The sequence below is a fragment of the Lepidochelys olivacea genome, assembly GCF_965140295.1.
Source record: "Lepidochelys olivacea isolate rLepOli2 genome assembly, chromosome: 2".
Lineage (NCBI taxonomy): Eukaryota > Metazoa > Chordata > Testudines > Cheloniidae > Lepidochelys > Lepidochelys olivacea.
In genome coordinates this window covers 29,717,314-29,737,042 of record NC_140412.1, presented here as the reverse complement: position 1 = coordinate 29,737,042, position 19,729 = coordinate 29,717,314, and the positions used below count along the sequence as shown (strand labels likewise).

Sequence of the window (19,729 nt, the reverse complement as noted above, 5' to 3'; positions counted from 1 at the left end):
ACATTTTTTTGTTTATAGGTGTATTATTTGCCCTTATGTTTTTCTTTTGTAAATAGTTAATTAGTATAGATAAATAAAATGTTAATGTATTGTGTCCAGCCTATTATTTATGGAGTGTTTCAATAGAGCAGAGTACAGATGATCAATGATGTGGCAGCTCTAAGACCTGCCCAGAGGAGTGCAGAGTTAATGGGGGCCAGAGAGGTGTAGACACAGTAGACAGTAAAGCAGCCTGGCACACTGAAGCCCATTTTCACTTACTGCACAGAGATTTTGAAGAAATAAAATCTGTGCACTCTCTGACCTTGGAAACATTCTGATAAGACTTAATTTTCAACCCGCTTCTGCATGCCCAGAGGGCTTTAGCAAATAGGCAAAATTCTAACAATGTAGAAAAACATGTGCCTGTAAGGTCTACTGCAGGCATACAACTGCTTCTTTGGAAATCTAGACTTGAAATCAGAAACTTGATGGATAGCAAAACAGCCATTTGGCTAGAGCAGAGAATGATGCCACACAGTAACAATCGTAATAAAACTCTGATGCATCATTAGACAGAGTTCATTTGGTTAGGTTTTGCAATACTGTGAGCACAGAAAAAGAAGCCAGTCCAAAAAACTGGCTCATTGCAAGGAAACTGCATTTAAAGCACAGGGTGTGTTTTTTGAAGAAGGAAATTGCTGGCTTCCCCAAAATGAGAGGGTTTGTAGGGGTTAGTTGGTTATAGAGACTGTTGCTTCTTAAAGATACAGACTGCTCTGTTTGCGGTGGATTGAGACTGTTTACTGTAAATGCTGCATTGCCATTAAATATTGTCTTTACAAAAAGAGAGAGAGAGAAGTCTCGGCAGGTAACTGACAGAATAAAGGTTTTCACTCTAGTGCTCATAACAGATATAAAAGTGTGTGAAGTGTTTGAGATGTGTGTGTGTATCATTCTCTGAAGTATTGCCTGAGGAATGAATGCCATTCAGCAGACATGAATACAGGGAAAGCTCACTAAAATACTGTTCTAGGGAACTATGCTTAAAGTGGACTGAAAAAAGTGTGTGTGGGGGAGGGAGGCTATTATCCTCCCCACATCTGCTGTTCCCCTGCTCAGCAATTCATTCTGCTCCCTCCAGCCCCCATTAATAATGCCCTTTTCTTTGTTCTGACCCATCAGTCCATTACATCACTTCTGCCTCCACTTGAAGCTCCTGGGCATCTTCACCCCCTCCCCCAAGCTGGGAGGGCTGCATTGGGGGATGTCGCTCCTGCTGGCCAGGCTGGATGTTGTAGGGAGGATGGTTGAGGGAGTAGGAGCAGAGGAATGTCCCCTTTCTCTCAAAAGGGGAACAGAGAGGAGACAGTGGAGCCACCCATAACAGCCAGTTCTGCTCCCTCCCCTGTCCTCTCCTATGAGAATGGTGTCAGCTCCTGAAGGGGGATACCCACCTGTTTCCTAAAGCAGTCTTAATTGGCTGCTCTTTTTCAGAAGGTGGGAAAAAGCAACCAATCAGAGGTTGTTTTCCTCCAGGTGGTACTAAACATGTATGCCCCTTAGCAACCTGGCTCCATTTTTAAGAAATTTTATTTCATGGGTATGCAACCTAGCACACTTTAAAAACCACTAAGGAAACAACTAGCGATACAGTTAGGGTATGTCTACACTGGCAGAGTTACATTGCCAGCAGTTACATTGCTGCTTAGAGAGCGCTGAAGGGAAACTGCTGTTGTGTGTTCACACTGTCAGCTGTCTGCACAATAACGTGTTCACACTTTTGGCACTTCATCGGTATTTAGATCAGTGCATTCTGGGCAGCTATCCCACAGAGCATCTCTTCCTCTTCTGCCACTAAGAGTTGTGGGAAGGCAGAGGGGGTCGGAGGGCATCCAGGGTCCTGTCCCAATGCCCCATGATGAATTGCTTCGTATCCCAGTAATCCCTATGCTTCCGTCCACATTTGGCGCCATCTTTCAACAGTTTGTGTACTGCATGCTCTGCCTCTTCGGTCTGCAGGAATGGATCCTGCACTGTTGACCAATATGCTGCTCTCTCTCACTGACATGTCACAAGTGGTAGTGGAGTTATTCCTTAAACTACAAAGGCAAGAGGAGTGCAACATTGATCTCACCATACGAGATTGCTTGTGGCATTCACGGAGGTGCTGACCACAATGGAATGCCTCCTTTGATCTTGGGAAAGAAGCACTGCGTGGTGGGATCACATCATTGTGCACATCTGGGATGATGAGCAGTGGCTGCAGAACTTTCAGATGAGGAAAGCCACTTTCATGGGACTGTGTGGTGAGTTTGCCCTAGCCCTGTAGTACAAGGACACGAGAATGAGTGCTGCCCTGTTGTTGGAGAAGTGTATAGGGATTGCACTGTGGAAGCTGGCTACTCTGGATGGCTACCAATCGGTCACTAACCAGTTTAGAGTGGGAAAGTCGACCATTGGTGACGGAAGTGTGCAGGGCCATTAATCACATCCTACTCTGACTGTGACTCTGGGCAACATGTGTGACATGGTGGATGGCTTTGCACAAATGGGCTTCCCTAACTGCAGGGGGCGAGAGATGGAACACATATTCCAATTCTGGCACCAGACCACCTAGCACATTAATTGGAAGGGGTATTTCTTTATCGTTCTCCAGGAGCTTTTGGATAACCGTGGACGTTTCATAGACATTAACACAGGCTGGACCGGAAGGGTGCATGATGAATGCATCTTTTGGAACACTGGCCTGTTCAGGAAGCTGCAATCAAGGACTTTCTTCCCGGACCAGAAAATCACCGTAGGGGAAGTCGAAATACCCATTGTCATCCTGGGAGACCCCTTAATTCCGTGGCTTATGAAGCCATACACAGGGAACCTTGACAGCAGCAAGGAGCGGTTCAACAACAGGCTGAGCAAGGTCAGAATGACTGTTGAGTGTGCTTTTGGTCATTTAAATGCCCGCTGGCACTGACTATATGGGAGGCTGGACCTGGCCAATGACAATATTCCTATGCTTATAGCCGCATGCTGTACACTCCGTAATATTTGTGAAGGGAAGGGTGAAAGCTTCACTCAGGGCTGGACCACTGAGGCTCAGCACCTGGAGGATGAATTTGAACCAGAGACCAGGGCTATCAGAGGGGCACCACGCGGGGCCATAAGGATCAGGGATGCTTGAGGCAGCAATTTGAAGCTGAAAGCCACTAATATCTGTTGCTATGCTCGGGAGTGCAGTGCTTGTGATGCTAGGAGGTGATTGTGATCAGTGCAGATGATACACTGTGAAGGTTTAAGAAAATTGCCTGTTGCTTTGCAGAGCTCTGTTTGCTTTCAATTAATGGAATAAAGATTGCTTCCAAACCAAAAGAATCTTTTATTAGAAAAACAACAACCAGAGGAGAGAGACAAACAAAAAACACATCAGCACTGAGGAGTATGGGAGGAAGGGAGGGTCCCAGAAGGAGGTGAGGTCCCAGGATGGTTAAAAATTTGTGCATGTCCAGATATCATAGGCAACCTTTGGAGTACATTGCAGCGGGTACTGTACTTCAGCAGGGCTAAACTGCAGAGGCATGGGTGTTGAGTGCAGTGGGTACTGGGATTCCGCAGGGCTAGACTGTGACAGGACAGGAGTGGAAGGCCGGGGGTACAGACTGCATCCAGGAGGTTGATAAGAGTGTGCTGGTGGTGTCTGGGGGGCACATGGGAAAGAGTTTTGCAACAGTGGCTGCAGGGGAGGGCAGACACAGGGCTGCTCAGGTTGCAGTGTTAGTAGCAACTGAAGCGTGTCCGCTTGGCGCTCCATAATGTTTAAGAGCCACTCCATGGCTTCATTCTGGCGTGCTGTGTTCTCCTTTTGGTCCCTCTTCTAGCTGTCCTGCCACTCCTTCAATTCTTGTTTTTCAGCCGCGGCGTGCGTCATGACATCACGCAGAAAGTCCTCTTCAGTTTTTCATGGCTGCCTTCTAATTCTGCACAACCATTCAGCCGACAATAACAAAGAGAGAGGCTGGGCTCCCAAGGTCATATCTGTGAAGCCAAAATGAATCAGTGGTCTGTGTGTTGCAAACAATACTGCTTCTGTAAAATGTTGCAGTGATTTAAAACATAGCCACGATTCACATACCTGTCATTAACTGGCTGACCCCAGGCAAGCACACATGAGCCACAAACCCCCCAAAATGGTGAGTAGCCACAGGGGCAGGGGAAATCAGTGTTCCAGGATCATACTGTACACTGGTGACTTCTCTCTTGGGGAGAGCCAGCACTGAGGGGCGGGGGCCTTATAATCATTACTGTCCCCACATTTTCCACAGGCTGTGTTCATTATGGAAGATATTTCACCGCTGAGAGTGAGCAGGGAATCAAGGGAGCATCTTCTGCAAGACTGCAGCTTCTGCCCTGGCCCTTATGTGGCTCGTCTGTGTGCAGCAATGGTCCACCCCTTCCCCCCCACCCCAGAGTGATGGCAGAGTGGTGCAGGAAAGTTACCCTTAATGGGCCAAGAAACAAAGCAGTTCTGCCAAAGAACCTGCAGCAGCGGATTGCCCAGTATCTCCATGAGAGTTTCCTGGAGATCTCTGAGGCAGATTTCGTGAAGTGAGGGAGTAATCAACACCATGTTCTGCCACTCAGACTAGGCACATGGTGGTACGTGCATCATACGAACACAAGCCTGCTTTCTGCAACCCTCCTGCCCCCAACAACTCACTTCAGCCATTCCCAAAATCAAAGCCACTTACCAGTGGCCTCCTCTCCTGTTTCTGCTTTGTCAAGCTCCAACTGCTGAGACTAATTAGCCTCCTCCGGGGTAGAGAAGAGCTCCTGGCTGCAGGCATCTTTGACCTCTGAGTCATCCTTTGCCCCTGGGTCCCCCTCCCCCTACACATCCTCATCCAAGATTGCCTCCTCCTAGCTTGGTCCACTCTCAACTGACACGCGAGCCACCGAAGTATCTCTAATGGCCTTCACAGTGGAGGTGGGGTCGCCACCGAGTATCATGTCCAACTTTTTGTAGAACCAGCAGCTCATCGGTGCAGCACTGGAGTGATGGTCTGCCACCTGCGCCTTGTGGTAGGCTTTCCGCAGCTCCTTCACTTTGACCCTGCACTGCAGTGTGTCCCGGTCATGACCCCTGTCATGCATTGTGAAATCTGTCCATAGGTATCATAATTCCTATGGCTGGAGTGCAGCTGGAAGTGGACAGCCTCCTCTCTCCAAATGTTGATGAGGTCCAGCAGCTCGGCATTGCTCCAAGTGGAGGATCGCCACGTGTGTGGAGTAGGCATGGTCACCTGGAAAGATGTGCTGAGACCACTGCGTGCGTCACCAAGCAAACAAGAAGGGGACTTTCAAAATTCCCAAGGAATTTAAGGGCTAGAGGTCACAATTGGTCACCTGAGGGCAGGGCAGTAGAGTTCAAACCAATGACCAGAGAGGCAAGAACAGGAATTATGGGACACCTCCCAGAGGCCAATTACAGCACTGTAATCCACCAGGGTGTCTACACTGGCACCGCGGCACTATAGTCCAGCGCAGAAAACGATATGCCTCTCGTCGGAGTGTTTTTTTTTTTACAGCACTGGAATTGCGCAGTTTCTGCACACTAAGTGGCTTGGCAGTGTGTACCCCTTGGGCGTTACACCCCAGAAAGCTGCTTTACTGCGCAGAAACTTGCCAGTGTAGACAAGACCTAAGAGACAGCATAAGGTTACAATATAAGAAAGTGCTGCTTGTTAGGTACATGTTTTAGTACCTTTCAGAATCTGAGCCCATACCACTTCAACTAGTTCCCCCTCTCAATCAAAAACTGTCTCACCTTCTCCAAGTGATCTGTGAAAGCAGCATTCACAGTCCATTTTCTAATCTCCAGAATTTCCTCCTTTATTCTGGTCTCATCTTCATCACCATTGAGTCTTTGTCACACCTAGGTACCTTCCAAGACTGATCCCCCACCTTAAATTCATACAGCCTCTTCACTGGTCATATGCTTAGACTTGCATCACACATGTCCTTTTAATTTCAAATGCCTTATGACATCCTGCAGCAGTGGACATTGTCTAGCTGGCTATTTGTGGCTTATCAGTTGAAATTCACAGCTAGAATTCAGTTAGATTCTTCTGCCAGTTACTTAGCACTCTCCAGCAGGGTTTTGCCACAACATATTATTTTACAGCCCTAGCCATATTTATGTATCTTAGGTTTTTAATATAACATCTATCAGCATTGCGTAAGTACTTCTGTGCCATTTCTTAAAGACGTAATCATTTTTTCTTCATCAAGCAATGTCAATCTTACCTTAACGTTTTAAAATATAACTCCAGCCATCATAGGTTGTAAGCTATTGATGGCTCTTAGTTGGGTATTTAATCTCCTTTTAAACCTGATTTACTCCATAATCATTATTTTCTTGATAATTCCTTTACCTGACCCTTAAAAGTAGATTGTAAAATGTTCTGAAAGAACTAGTGTCAAATTGACACTAATTCCCCAGAATATCTCAGAATTCCTTGTTAAAAAAGCAATTGTGTGTTACTTTTTAGTTTTCAGTGAAGCAAGCTGTGAAAATATGTTAAGCTCTCCAGTTTCCAGCTCTACTTCTTGACTTATGTCTTCTTCATTTTCTCAGTTTGTCAAACAGTTCTAGGTTTTTGTCGATTGTAATTTGTACTTTGAAAGCCCTATTGCCCATCTACATGCTTCAAAACGAGGTTTGAAGCTGAGCCACTGCCAGCAGCATCATAGATGTGAACAGTGGCATGGTATGGTATTGTCACCCTTACTTCTGCGCTGCAGCCTGCAGAGCTGGTGCCTCAGTCAGCAGCCGCCACTCTCCGACCGCCAAGCTCTGAAGGCAGAGCAGAAGTAAGGGTGACAATACTGCAAGCCCCTAAAATAACCTTAGGACCAGTGGAGTAGCTGGGGGGGAGCGGGGCAGAGGCCACTCCCCCACTGAGCACAGGTGGCGCCAATGTCTTGGCACCTTTTAAATTTTCCCCTATTGAGGGAACAGCGGGAGTGATCCAAAAAAAGGCACCACCCGCTGCGGCGCTTTTACTCACCCGCCGGCGCTCCGGGTCTCCGGCGGCAGGACCTTCAGTGCCGCCAAAGACACCCAGAGCGAGTGAGGGCCTGCCGCCGGAGTGCCGCTGGAGGAGTAAAAGCGCCTCAGCGGGTGGCACCTTCTTTTTGGATCGCTCCCCGTGTTTCCTCCACCTGACTACGCAGCTGCTGCGGACCCCCCTGCAACTCCCTTTTGAGCAGGGAGTTGAGAAATGCTGGTCTCCCCCATGAAATCTGTATGGTTTCGGGTAAAAGCACACAAAAGACCAGATTTCACGATCCGTGATGTGTTTTGCGTGGCCGTGAATTTGGTAGGGCCCTATATATTTGCTTACTGTACAAGCAAGAATAATGTAAATACCTTCAGAGGTTGGGACTAATTATAATGAGACTAAGATATAATGCATCTTTGACTGAATTTTAAAATTTAAACTGTATTATTGCCCACATGAATAAGAGCATTTGAATTTTTAATACAATTTAGTTGCTCCTTTTGGAGTGCAAATGGTTTGAAGAGGAATAGTTTCTATCTGACTATATTTTAACTAGATCAGTTGTTTTCCTTTACTTAACAAATTCTTTTCAAAATTACATTTTCTCAGGTTGCTGATGGTTATTCAGAAGTTTTTCAAAGTTTAACTTATGCATAACAGATATATAATCCAGTCTGATGATTTTTATTGAAAGCAGTGGCTAGATATATTTTCTCATACAAAGAACAATATTTATTATGATAATTCAGTAATAGAATATTTGAATCTAAAGTTTAGTTACTATGGTCACAGGAATTATAAAAAACCTTAGGCAGAAAAATATATTTAAAAATTCAGCGTCCATGTTTCACTATAAACTGCAAACTTCTTTCTTATGAAAACCTGCTTTGAAAAATTCTTAAATCGAAAGTATTAAATAATGCATGGATGTTCGAAATGGTGTGGATTTCACTAGTCTTTCATTTCACAGAAAAAATGAGAAGCCTCCACCGCCCCCAACAATTTTGAAATCCTGTTTACACATTTTCAGGATGACATGTTTCGATTTTTCATTTTGAAATGACTTTTTGTTTTCAGTTTTTGATTTTGGATTACCGAAATATTAATAGGTAACAAAACTGAAAAGGGGAAATTGAGTAAGTACACTTTGATTTTGTTGAAATGAAATATTTCAATTGACCGAATTTTTTTCTCCTCCAATTTTCTTTAAAGGGTTTCATTCCTTAATCAGAGTGAAGACAAAATGTTGAAATCTCAAGATCCTCCTTAAAACAGATTTTCCAACCCCCCACAAAGGTCATAAGAACAGAAGAATGGACATATTGGGTCAGACCAAAGGTTCATCCAGCCCAGTATCCTGTCTACCGACAGTGGCCAACGCCAGGTGCCCCAGAGGGAGCAAACCTAACAGGTAATGATCAAGTTATCTCTCTTCTGCCATCCATCTCCACCCTCTGACAAACAGAGGCTAGGGACACCATTCCTTGCCCATCCTGGCTAATAGCCATTAATGGTCTTAACCTCCATGAATTTATCCAGTTCTCTTTTAAACCCTGTTATAGTCCTAGTCTTCACAACCTCCTCAGGCAAGGAGTTCCACAGGTTGACTGTGCGTTGTGTAAAGAAGAACTTCCTTTTATTTGTTTTAAACCTGATGCCCATTAATTTCATTTGGTGGCCCCTAGTTCTTATATTATGGGAACAAGTAAATAACTTTTCCTTATTCACTTTCTCCACACCATTCATGACATAACCTCTATCATATCCCCCCTTAGTCTCCTCTTTTCCAAGCTGAAAAGTCCTAGCCTCTTTAATCTCTCCTCATATGGGACCCGTTCCAAACCCCTAATAATTTTAGTTGCCCTTTTCTGAACCTTTTCTAATACCAGTATGTCTTTTTTGAGATGAGGAGACTACATCTGTACATAGTAGTCAAGATGTGGGCATACCATGGATTTATATAAAGACAATAAGATATTCTCTGTCCCTTTTTTAATGATTGCTAACATCCTGTTTGCTTTTTTGACTGCTGCTGCACACTGCATGGACATCTTCAGAGCACTATCCATGATGACTCCAAGATCTTTTTCCTGATTAGTTGTAGCTAAATTAGCCCCTATCATATTGTATGTATAGTTGGGGTTATTTTTTCCATTGTGCATTACATTACATTTATTCACATTACATTTCAAATTTGCCATTTTGTTGCACAATCACTTAGTTTTGCGACATCTTTTTGAAGTTCTTTCACAGTCTTCTTTGGTCTTAACTATCTTGAGCAGTTTCATCTGTTTAGAACTAATGAACATGTATGCAACAATAATTGATGGGTAGAATTCAGTGCTCTAGGAAGTTAATTCAATTATTGTGGCTACTTTTTAAAAGTTCTGAATAGTTTTCTGAACGTTAATATGAACTCTAAGCTATGCAAGCTCAGTTAATGAAAGATCCTCAAGATCACATTTCAGGACCTGAGCGGATTGCCTGTAGTATCAGGGAAGTATACCCCACCCACATCCGCCACTGGCTAAATTCCATTATAGGGAGTTTTTGCCTTCCTAAAAATTGGAGAAGAATTTGGCCACTACCAGACATACCAATGCCTACTGGCCTAGATGCTCCAATAAGATTTGCACACCAGAATAGGCTACGTTCCTTTTATATTGACTTCTAACACCAATTTTAGAAGAGTAAATGTAATGACATCCCAGAATTATTTTGAGATTAAATCATTGTAAAAACACATGCAATTTGAATTATTACTTCGGTTTAAGAGTAAGTGCACAATTGTCCAAATTGTTCTTTGATAACAGAGAATCCAGAGTCTGTATCAGTTCTTTATGAACATGCTGCCAGTGGGTCACATTTGGATGCAATATGTTTGATGGCTTAGTTATAAGTACACTCCTGTCCAAGGGGGGGAAAAGAATTAAAAGAGTCAGACTTCTTTCAGTTAGGACCTCAATCATAATAAATATTTTAATATGCCTATGTTGCTAATGTTAAGGATAAAATTCTGTAATGCCTTCCTTTTTTTCTTTTCGTACTGAATTTTAGCCACTGTATTAGTATGATACGTTTTAGGGCCAGATCCTTATCTGGTGTAAGTCAGTGTAGCATCAATGGATTTTCACCAGCTGAAGATCTGGCCCTTAGACATTTAAATACAATAGAACCGATTTTTTTTTTCACCATATGTATTTATTTTGTGGTAAGAATGGGTCTGACCCACAATGAGTCACTGGTCTTATTTTAATCAAAGAATGCAGTACTAAATCACAAACAAAATATTTATTGTAATAATTTTCTGGTTCTAAAACACTAAAAATATGACTATTTTGTTACAGACTGTAAAAGCAGGAAGTGAACTAAAGATAAATAATGTCATTTCAAATAAAAGAAGATTTTCCAGAATCAGTGCTGTTAATATTTATATTCTGTGTCAATAACTTAGCTTTGTAACAAAACTGAAAAAAAAACAACCCTCTTGAATAAGGCTTAAGTTTATTTTGGTATTTTAACTACCGCAGAGGAGTACAAAGAAAATAAACACTGCGAGGACTAGAATAAATAGGGTTATGTTCATAATTTAGAGATGAAAGCATAATTACTACTGGCAAAGGTAAGAGCATCATGGTAGTGACAAGAAACTGAATAGATATATACTTTATGACATCCAGCGGGTGTGCATTATCCCCTGGATGTACAGAGTTAGATTTCTAGATCTATAGTGATTAGTGCATAGGAAGATTTCTATCTGAGAACATATTGATCAGATTAATTAAGGGAGGAAATTAATTTTGGAAGATATAATAAAAGGTGGTAATTTAATGAATGTTATCAAAGAAGTTTAGTCAGGTGCTGCTATTTACTCTCTTTCATAATCCAAATACAGGAAGGCAAGCAATGAATTTGAGAGGCAACAAATTCAAAATGGATACTCAGTATGTAGATAGTCTGAGGGAATTCATTGCTGCAAGCTATCATTTAGGTCAAGAGTTTAGTAGGGCTCAAAAAAAGGATTAGGCACTTATATGGATGAGAATGTCCACAGTTGCTAACTGATCAGCTCATCTTGCAGAGTGCTACCAACATATGCCAAATTCCTGTCATCAACTTTCAAAGCCAGCAGCCTATTTAAAATGACAGCAAACAGAAGAAAGCTGAGAGAGATTACAAAGTGATCTAGCTGCTCTCTGAGATACTTTATGAAAAGGATATACAGTATATCAAGAATTACAATATAGGAAAGGCTTAGCACAATTACTTTTCTAAATATGAAAACTGTCTTGACTGATGAGGTGGAAATGGAAAGCTACAGTGTTTTGTGTAGAGTTCCTGACCATTTTTTTTTCCGTATTAAAAAGTGGTTACCTTACATATTTTAGCTCAGTATTTTATCTTGTATCTCACAAGTTAAAGTAGTAAACATTTTGTTATTTACCTAGATGGACAGGAGGATAAGAATGAGTTTATTTGCCATCCTTACATAAATAAATTAATAGTCTGAGAAATAAGCCAAAAGACATTACTGTCTGGATCAAACACTATTTTTAATTTTTTTTAATCAGCTTTCATGTAGTTATGTACCATTTGTCTAATAGCGTAAGATACAACAGAAGGTTCCTATCTTTAGACTTAGATATAGAGAATTTTGGTGTATGCATCATGAATGTAGCTATGCAGAGTGGAACCTCGAACACTCTTCTAAAGGGGTATAAAGTATGACCATAGTAAAACTAATTATCAAATCTCTTAATTAAGTTTTTCAAATACATTTTTCCCTAGCAAATGGAGAAGTATTTTTGCATAACTGAGTACATCAATCTAATTCAGGGAACATGACTGATAAGTTTAGAAAAGAATGCTCTTACAATCTGCTCCTCTAAATGAGCAATTATTAAATTAGCATGTTAATGCTTTATTTTATATTTTGTAATTAGATTATAAGTATTTCCATATATAAATTAACCCTATTATATCATTTAAGTATGTCAAAGCTTTTTGGTTCTAGAGAAAACCTAAATCACTATTTGCAGCTTTACACTGAATACACAAAATTTACTTTTGAATAAGCAAATGAAGATTTAGCAGTCAGCTGATTAACATTGATTTTATGTTTCTTGTGTTACTTCAGTAATAATGATAATAAATTCTGGTTTTAAAAGAATTAATTTAGCTGAGAACCAGTTTAAAAAAATATAACAAGCTTGAAAAAAATCAACAGCAAATCAGTAACTTTTCAATACAGATAATTAACTCACCTGCAGTGACATGAATCATGAGATATCATTCATGAAAGCTGAAATACAGTGTATTGTCTCCCATCTTGTTATATATTATGAAATAAGTAGGGATATTACTTCTAGCATCATTTGTACACATAAGGTCTGCTCTTTTCAAATAGTACAAATGCCTAAATTAACGACCTTTTTTTTTCTTTTACTACATTATTTTAAAAAGTCTAGTCTTATTTTTTCTATCTTGATTAGACATAATGGACCACATCCTATGCAGAGTAAACTGCTATAGCACCACTTTAGAGCTATGCCACTTTACTGCGGTAGAGAATCTGGTCTAATGTGTGCAATTTACCTAAGTGCAGAAAGATCATACAAGGCCTTGTGAGCCCCACTTGAGACTCTATTGTGGGCCTAAGTGTTGTGGAAGGTTTTGTCAATATCCTCTTTGGATGAGTTTAAACCACTATGATAAAGGAAACTTTTTTGTCATACTCCAATACTCTTACAGTATATACTGCTGCCTTGAACAGCTATACCATGTTACTATAAACGGTGGCGAATTAACCATGTATCGTTTCCCAGTTATTTTCCAGCAAAATGAGTCAGCTACATAAAAAGGTGACTTGATTCATCTGTTCTTTACATTAGTTTTATACCAGTGAAACTCCACTGAGGCCAACAACTACTGAGGCAGGTGTATAGAGGAACTACAGGGGCAGTAATAGAGGAAACTTCTCAGAACTTCTACATCAACAAAAAACATGCTTGTGTGATGGGGTGTATAAAATCCATATCAACTAGGAAGGGGGTAAGAAGTTGCTCTGTGCTGCAGTGGCCCCACACCAGTCAGTCACATTGAGAATGCATCACTACATTATGTAGTGAGACAGTGTATCCTGATTTACTGCATGGAGACACCCTGTGAGATAATCAATGGCACTGTACTTTAATTTGCATGCAACAAAGATTAAATTTACCCAACAACATAATCAGGTGGATGAGTCTACCACAGTTTTTAATGTTGATGTTCTGTCTTTAGAAGTTGGTTTACATTTCTAATCAGTGAATCAATTTACATGTCTAAGTAATAACCCCCTTTACTTTAGCGAGGCTATAGTGTTGACACAAGTAACGGTTGCGGGACCATCCCTACATATTCTCTCCCACCTTTACAGGGTTCAAAATAGCATCAGTTTACTCACCATATTGTTGGTGGTTCAGAACCTTCTATTTCCAAGTAATCATATTTTTCTTCCATTTGAAAATCAGTAAATATGAGTGAAATTGTATCACCAGGCTCTGCCACAATGGTCCACGTACAATCTGCATTATTATGATATTCATTAGGAAAATTGGGACTGGAGATCATGCCATTGGATCCTCTCATTGTTCCTCCACATGCATCTTCAGCTGTTTAAAAAACAAAATCACAACATTTTCAGTAAGAAAAAAAATTATGAAGTGTTATTAAATCACTCCTCAAAAACCAATGCTAAGAAACTGCCACATTTAAAATAAACCTGAATTTGCTCCTAGAAAAAGTTTGTATTGTTTTATGGGTTTATTATACATCGTACTTACAATATATCATAAAAATGCAATGTAAAGGTTTTGTTAACTGCTATGCAAATAGTCACTGTGTTGTTTAGTTTGTTTTGAAAATTAAATTAGTAATATATGAATATTATTTTACCAAAAACTTTTAGAATCCTCTTTTGTGTGACTTTGATGAAAACTGTTCTCATTCATTGTTATGAAGAATGATATGAAAAACATCAAATTAATATTGTGGTTCTCTCTTCTGCTTCAATCAAAACTGCTTTTGGATCAAGCACCTTACATATCTACTTAGCATTTAGAGTTTGGTACATATATAATGCAGCATTTATCGATGAAGGAAGTTATGTTGAAAAATAAGTTTTTGTTTACAGGGGCATGAGTACCCTAGCCACCCCTTGCTAATTGGATCATAATCATTTCATTTTGGTAGCTAATAGTTAGTATCTTATATATGGAAGCATAAACTCTTTCTTCCATTGCCTTTTCACTGAAAAACTAGTTACTGCATATCACTTTTCAGAACAATGCTGCTCCTACATAGTGCCTTGAATGTCATCACCCTGAAACCTTTGTGTTCATGATCTTTACAGCAGAGCCATTTTAATGGAGAGCAATTTTTCGATAGATCACAGATTTCAAATATCTCTACATATATGCTTCTTTCCTGGATATATATTCTATTCTATAATTTACTCATGACCATCTACTGGATTATGCAACATGATCACATTGGTGAAGATTTACTTATGCGAACACTCCCATTGAAGTCAATTGGACTGCTCCTGTGAGGAAGTGCTCTTCATGTGAGGGTTCACAGCAATTGGTACAGTATGGTTTGAAGCATGCCTTATCTATACTGTTGTCAAAAGTATTTTTGTGAGCTAATAAAATACGTTGAGACTGTAATGCTACCACTTTCAAAAATGGAAATACCTTTTGATGGAGAAATGTCACGTTTTATCACAGTAATTCAAACTTTATAATCTAAATGTGTGAGACATACTAGCAAAGGAATCCCTGACTATGGCCAATTACAGTAACGAAAGCTGAGTTGGTGCCTGAATAATAGTCAGTACTGCTGACAGATGACTGCCAAGGTGAAGACACATTTATTTTTGAAAGAGTATAACATCATTAGTGCAAAAGCTTTTAAGACTTTTAAAACACCTGCTCAGACTCACTCCTGTCAGGGAGAAAATCCCAAATGGCTGCCATGATCCCATCAATTATGGCAGTTTTAGAAGTTTTAAAAGCTTAATTTTGTTCTTTAAAAGTTCTGCTAAACTGTTTCTATGATCAAGAAGAAGTTTTAATGGTAAAATATAATTTAGGAGTCAATCTGGCAAGGTGCCCAGAACTCTCAATACCCGTTCAAGTCAATGGAAATAGAAGATGCTCATTGCTTCACAGAATAAGGCCCTTCTTCACTGCAGGAATCCAACAGCAGGTGTGGTTGGGGAAACTTTGTCCCATGGGATTGTGTAGTGAAGCAGAAATTAGTAAAAGTCATAAATGTTTTGGTTTAACGGAAGCTAAAATGATTATTAAAATATTAATACAAGTAAGAGAAAAGGAATTTACCAATTGTGTCTCTACAACGGGGTTTGATTAGTATGCAGTAAATAAGGCCTGAGGCCAGACCTTGAACAATGAGGATAAAACAAAACATTGAATAGCTGCTAATTAACTGAGCACTCCAACCTGAGCACCGAATGAGGGAGGGGTACTATGGGAAAAATAGTATGTGGTCATGTAATTAAAGACTATCATAGTGCATATGGAGAAGGGGGGCAAAAGCAGTCTTAATTCAGGCATGTCTTCATTGTTGAGTGCTTCACTTGCCAACACAAATAATGTTCTTTTAGCAGTTCATAATATGTGGGCGACTGGGGACAACTTGATCTTTGCACATAATTCTCCCTTGAAACCATAAAATTCAGATAGCATAATTTCTTAGCTATCAGTCATAAAACAAAATAGAATCATAGAATCATAGAATATCAGGGTTGGAAGGGACCTCAGGAGGTCATCTAGTCCAACCCCCTGCTCAAAGCAGGACCAATCCCCAATTAAATCATCCCAGCCAGGGCTTTGTCAAGCCTGACCTTAAAAACTTCTAAGGAAGGCGATTCCACCACCTCCCTAGGTAACGCATTGCAGTGTTTCACCACCCTCCTAGTGAAAAAGTTTTTCCTAATATCCAACCTAAATCTCCCTCACTGCAACTTGAGATAGAAGTTAAACCACAGTCAACAAAAGTAAAATAAGTTGACATCCTGGCAGTGTGGGACAAATCCAGCAATGGTACATGAGGCAGAAAGGAAGAGAGAGGAAAGATGATCAGTTGGCAAGGACACTAGCCTGGACTGTGGGAGGCCGAGCTTTAATTCCCTGCTCTGCCACAGATTTCCTGTATAACCTAGGCCAAGTCATTTAACACATTGTGCCTCAGTTTCCCCTCTGTAAAATGGACAACTGTACTCTAAGTTGCTAAGGTAACAAAAATACAACTCAGTCTGTTACAAATATATGATTGATTATAAAAGTCATGGAAGTTAAGACACTAATATTCAATTAGTCCAAACAAAAAGGTGGGTATTAAGATCATGATTGGCAAACAAGAGGAGACCGGACCAGAAATTAATTCATCAAAATTAGTGGGTCTGAAATTAGGACTAATTGGTGGACAAAATAATGAGGGATTACCCCCTGGTGTCTGAGCTTTGGGATCCTGCTCTCCCTCCCTCTCTACTGTGTCATTTTCCTTCTCTTTCTTACCTCTTTCTCTTTGCCTTCTGCAAACCTGCTAAGACTGTATCTTTTGGAACTTTGCTATTAACCTGTGATCAGAAAGGCAGCTAGAAGGAATGTCTGAAACAGCCTGATGCTTGTACAAGTCTGTCAGGCTGGTAGGACTGTGCACTGTGCTTGTTTCTCCAGCAATGAGGTTGCAAGTGAGAGTCAACATCAGAGACAGAAGTTTCATTTTCTATCTTTGCTGCTCTTGTTTGTTCCAGTTTGTGTGTGTTTGTCTTAAAGGCAGCAGAATCTAACTTTAACAAAGAAAGCAGCTCCAGTCCATCTCAACTGTTTGCCCCAAAAAGACAGTTATTACCATATTCAATACCATCTAAAAGGCTGTTTAAACCGGGATGGGGAGAGGGTTCTTTGTGAAAGCTCTCTACATGTGAAGGGAAAGGAAACAAGGTATTCTTAAAATGAAAGCCTTACTTACTACTTTACATTTAAAATGCTTTTACTGTATTCCTTCTTTTCTGTATCTTTAGTAAAAGGTGATTTTTAATAGTGATTGTTGCTTTGGGACGCAGGAGGCTACAGTCTCCACTCAAAACACTGAACCATGTTTATTTGTACAGGGTTGTACACCTTTGAGTCACTGGGCCCATTCATTCAATCAAAAAAACCCCAAAAGACTGCAAGTGGGATTAAAGCACGTTTAAAAATCCCACTCTACATGAAGAAACAAAAGAAACAAAAACACAGACTTGTTTGATTTAAAAACTTGAGAAATGTGATACAAAAGTCATAGATGGAAAAATGTCCAGAATGCCAAGATGCCATTTTTGCAGATATACTTTTGTGATATTAACCATATGTAAAAAGGGTAACTTTTCTAAGTGACATATAAGGTGGAACTTGGCTTCAACAGGTTTTTTGAGTGTATTTAGAATTCAAATGAAGATTTATTTGAATATGTATGAGGCTTGTAATACAGAGAAACTACCTGTTCATTACATCTTCATCACCACAGCATCTGAATGAACTAACATTATCAAAATACTAGCAGAGATGTTTTCTTTCTGCTGGGCATTGCTAGGTTACCATTTTGGCTACCAGCTGCCATATCTGTTTTTTTCTGGCTAAATCACAGGAATAAATTGTCAACTCATGTTTAGTGAAAATTATTATCTGAAACTCTTAAACTATGTTTTCCAATTCCCTTAACTGGTGACAAACTTCACTCCCTGCCCAGAATTTCTACTTTTGTTTACTTTATTATTTTTTTTTAATTTCACAGTTCAGGGTATTCCCTATGATCCAGCAAGAGCACCCAGTTTTAGGCATCCAGTTCCTCAGCCATCACCTCTCTTGGACGGAGACTTGCATCTTTCTCTCTCCTGGCTGGGTTTTTCCCATGCTGCACAGTTCCCTGGCTACACTGAAAGTTCCCTAGCATGACAGACTGCCTAAGCATGCCTTCCTTTGCTTTCTCCTCAGAGACAGTAATCAGTGTAATCACCACACAGCCCTTTCTAAGCAAGTACATTTATTCTTAAGGTGAAAACATATTAAACATTTCTATGGAGAAAACATATTGAAAACCATAAAAGAACCTATTTGGAAGCTAGTAAGCTTACCAGAAATCACCACCAGCTCGACCAATGGCTATGACAGTTGCTCAGCTCTTCAAACTCCACCAAAGGGTTCTTCAGAACAATCTGTGAGTCACTGCTTGACATAGTTTGGGCCTTTGATTTTGAGACACCCTAGGAACAGTGATCTGCCCCTCTTCTCAGGGGGTAGCTTCAGAGGGCTGAGTTTTTGCATAACTGGCAGTGGGACAGGGGAAATTTGCATTCACCTGCTCCTAGATATTTCCCAGGAAATCCACTTCACCCATGTTGTCTCAAAAGCTATTCTTGCCTGCCATGTTGTTCAATATAGTCCTTTGGACATCCTGGCCCACAATAATACATAACCTTTGAATTTAATACAGTAGACTCCAAAGATACTTAAACTTAATTCAACAGTATCTCCTGAAGATATTACAGGAGATTGCCATATCTGACACAGCCCAGAACTGCACTTTTATTTACTTTATTTTTTTCTAAATGTATTTTTCTGCTCTAGTTTCCCTTTTTTCTTTACTATTCAGTTTAGTTCTTTGCTTTAACAAGTAGGTGTCATTGATAATCACGCCAATACTACCTAAACAGGTCTTATAAAGTACTTCTCATCTGAAGATCACTAAGGACTTTACAAAGGAAGGTACATATTAATAAGGTAGGAAATACTGCATAGACAGATGCTCATGCACACACACTCAGGGTATTTCCAATGAGCTCTATTTCTAGTTTGATACACACAAGGGCAGACTCTGCAGTGCACTGCAGCTACTTTATGCTGTATAAAGCATCTCTGTAGATGACATAGGAGGATCATCCTAATGTAAGGGGAAATAACAGAGAATTGGCATAATGGCTCCCTAGGTGACACCTCTCCGCTGTTAGCATAGGACGCCAGGCTGGGGCTTCCACACACACCAACCCATCCCTGGCTGTTGCACTGAGCTTTCAAAGCCATTGTCAACTGGTACAACTCAAAGGTCAGGCTTCTCTAATTTATAATGAGGGATGAGACTGGGAAACAGCTAGCCCATAATTGGCCACCTGTGCACCACCAACCCCCTGAGGCATACTGTGTGCTCCTAGGCTGCAGCCAATGAATTATGTTGCACAGTACAATGGAAATTACAATATTCAAAAAAATAAGTAAAACTACAGTATCTAGATATTTTTAAAAGAAACTTTAGAAATCCCAACATATACATACAGTGCACACACCTCTCTACCTCTCTCCCTCCAAAAGAAACTATTTTTATTTCTGTGAGAGGTGCTGTCAATCTGCACTTTAAGTGCCAAAAATGTCTGTTGGACAACAAAACAGAATAGAATAAAACAATTAAACAAATCAAAATCAAACATGTCCCTGAACAATGTGATACTCTTTTCCCTGCAGCCTTATATTTAGCATAAATTAATATATAAACTAACCACTTATGCATATAAAATACATTTGTGTAATATGAAGCACAGTTTTAAGTCTTTTCAGATGTTTTTAAATGAAAGCTATTTTGTTTTCCTTTTA

At 40.2% G+C, this 19,729-nt stretch overlaps 1 protein-coding gene across 2 annotated transcripts in view; it reads right to left on the bottom strand.

Moving 5' to 3' along the window:
- CSMD3 (CUB and Sushi multiple domains 3) overlaps window positions 1-19,729 on the bottom strand; it is a 1,240,207-nt gene that overhangs the window by 841,231 nt on the left and 379,247 nt on the right. For both annotated transcript variants that reach the window (XM_084620231.1, XM_084620232.1), the window contains exon 5: window positions 13,483-13,690. In XM_084620231.1, coding sequence (XP_084476357.1) covers window positions 13,483-13,690 — 208 coding nt within the window. The remainder of the gene's footprint in view (window positions 1-13,482; window positions 13,691-19,729) is intronic.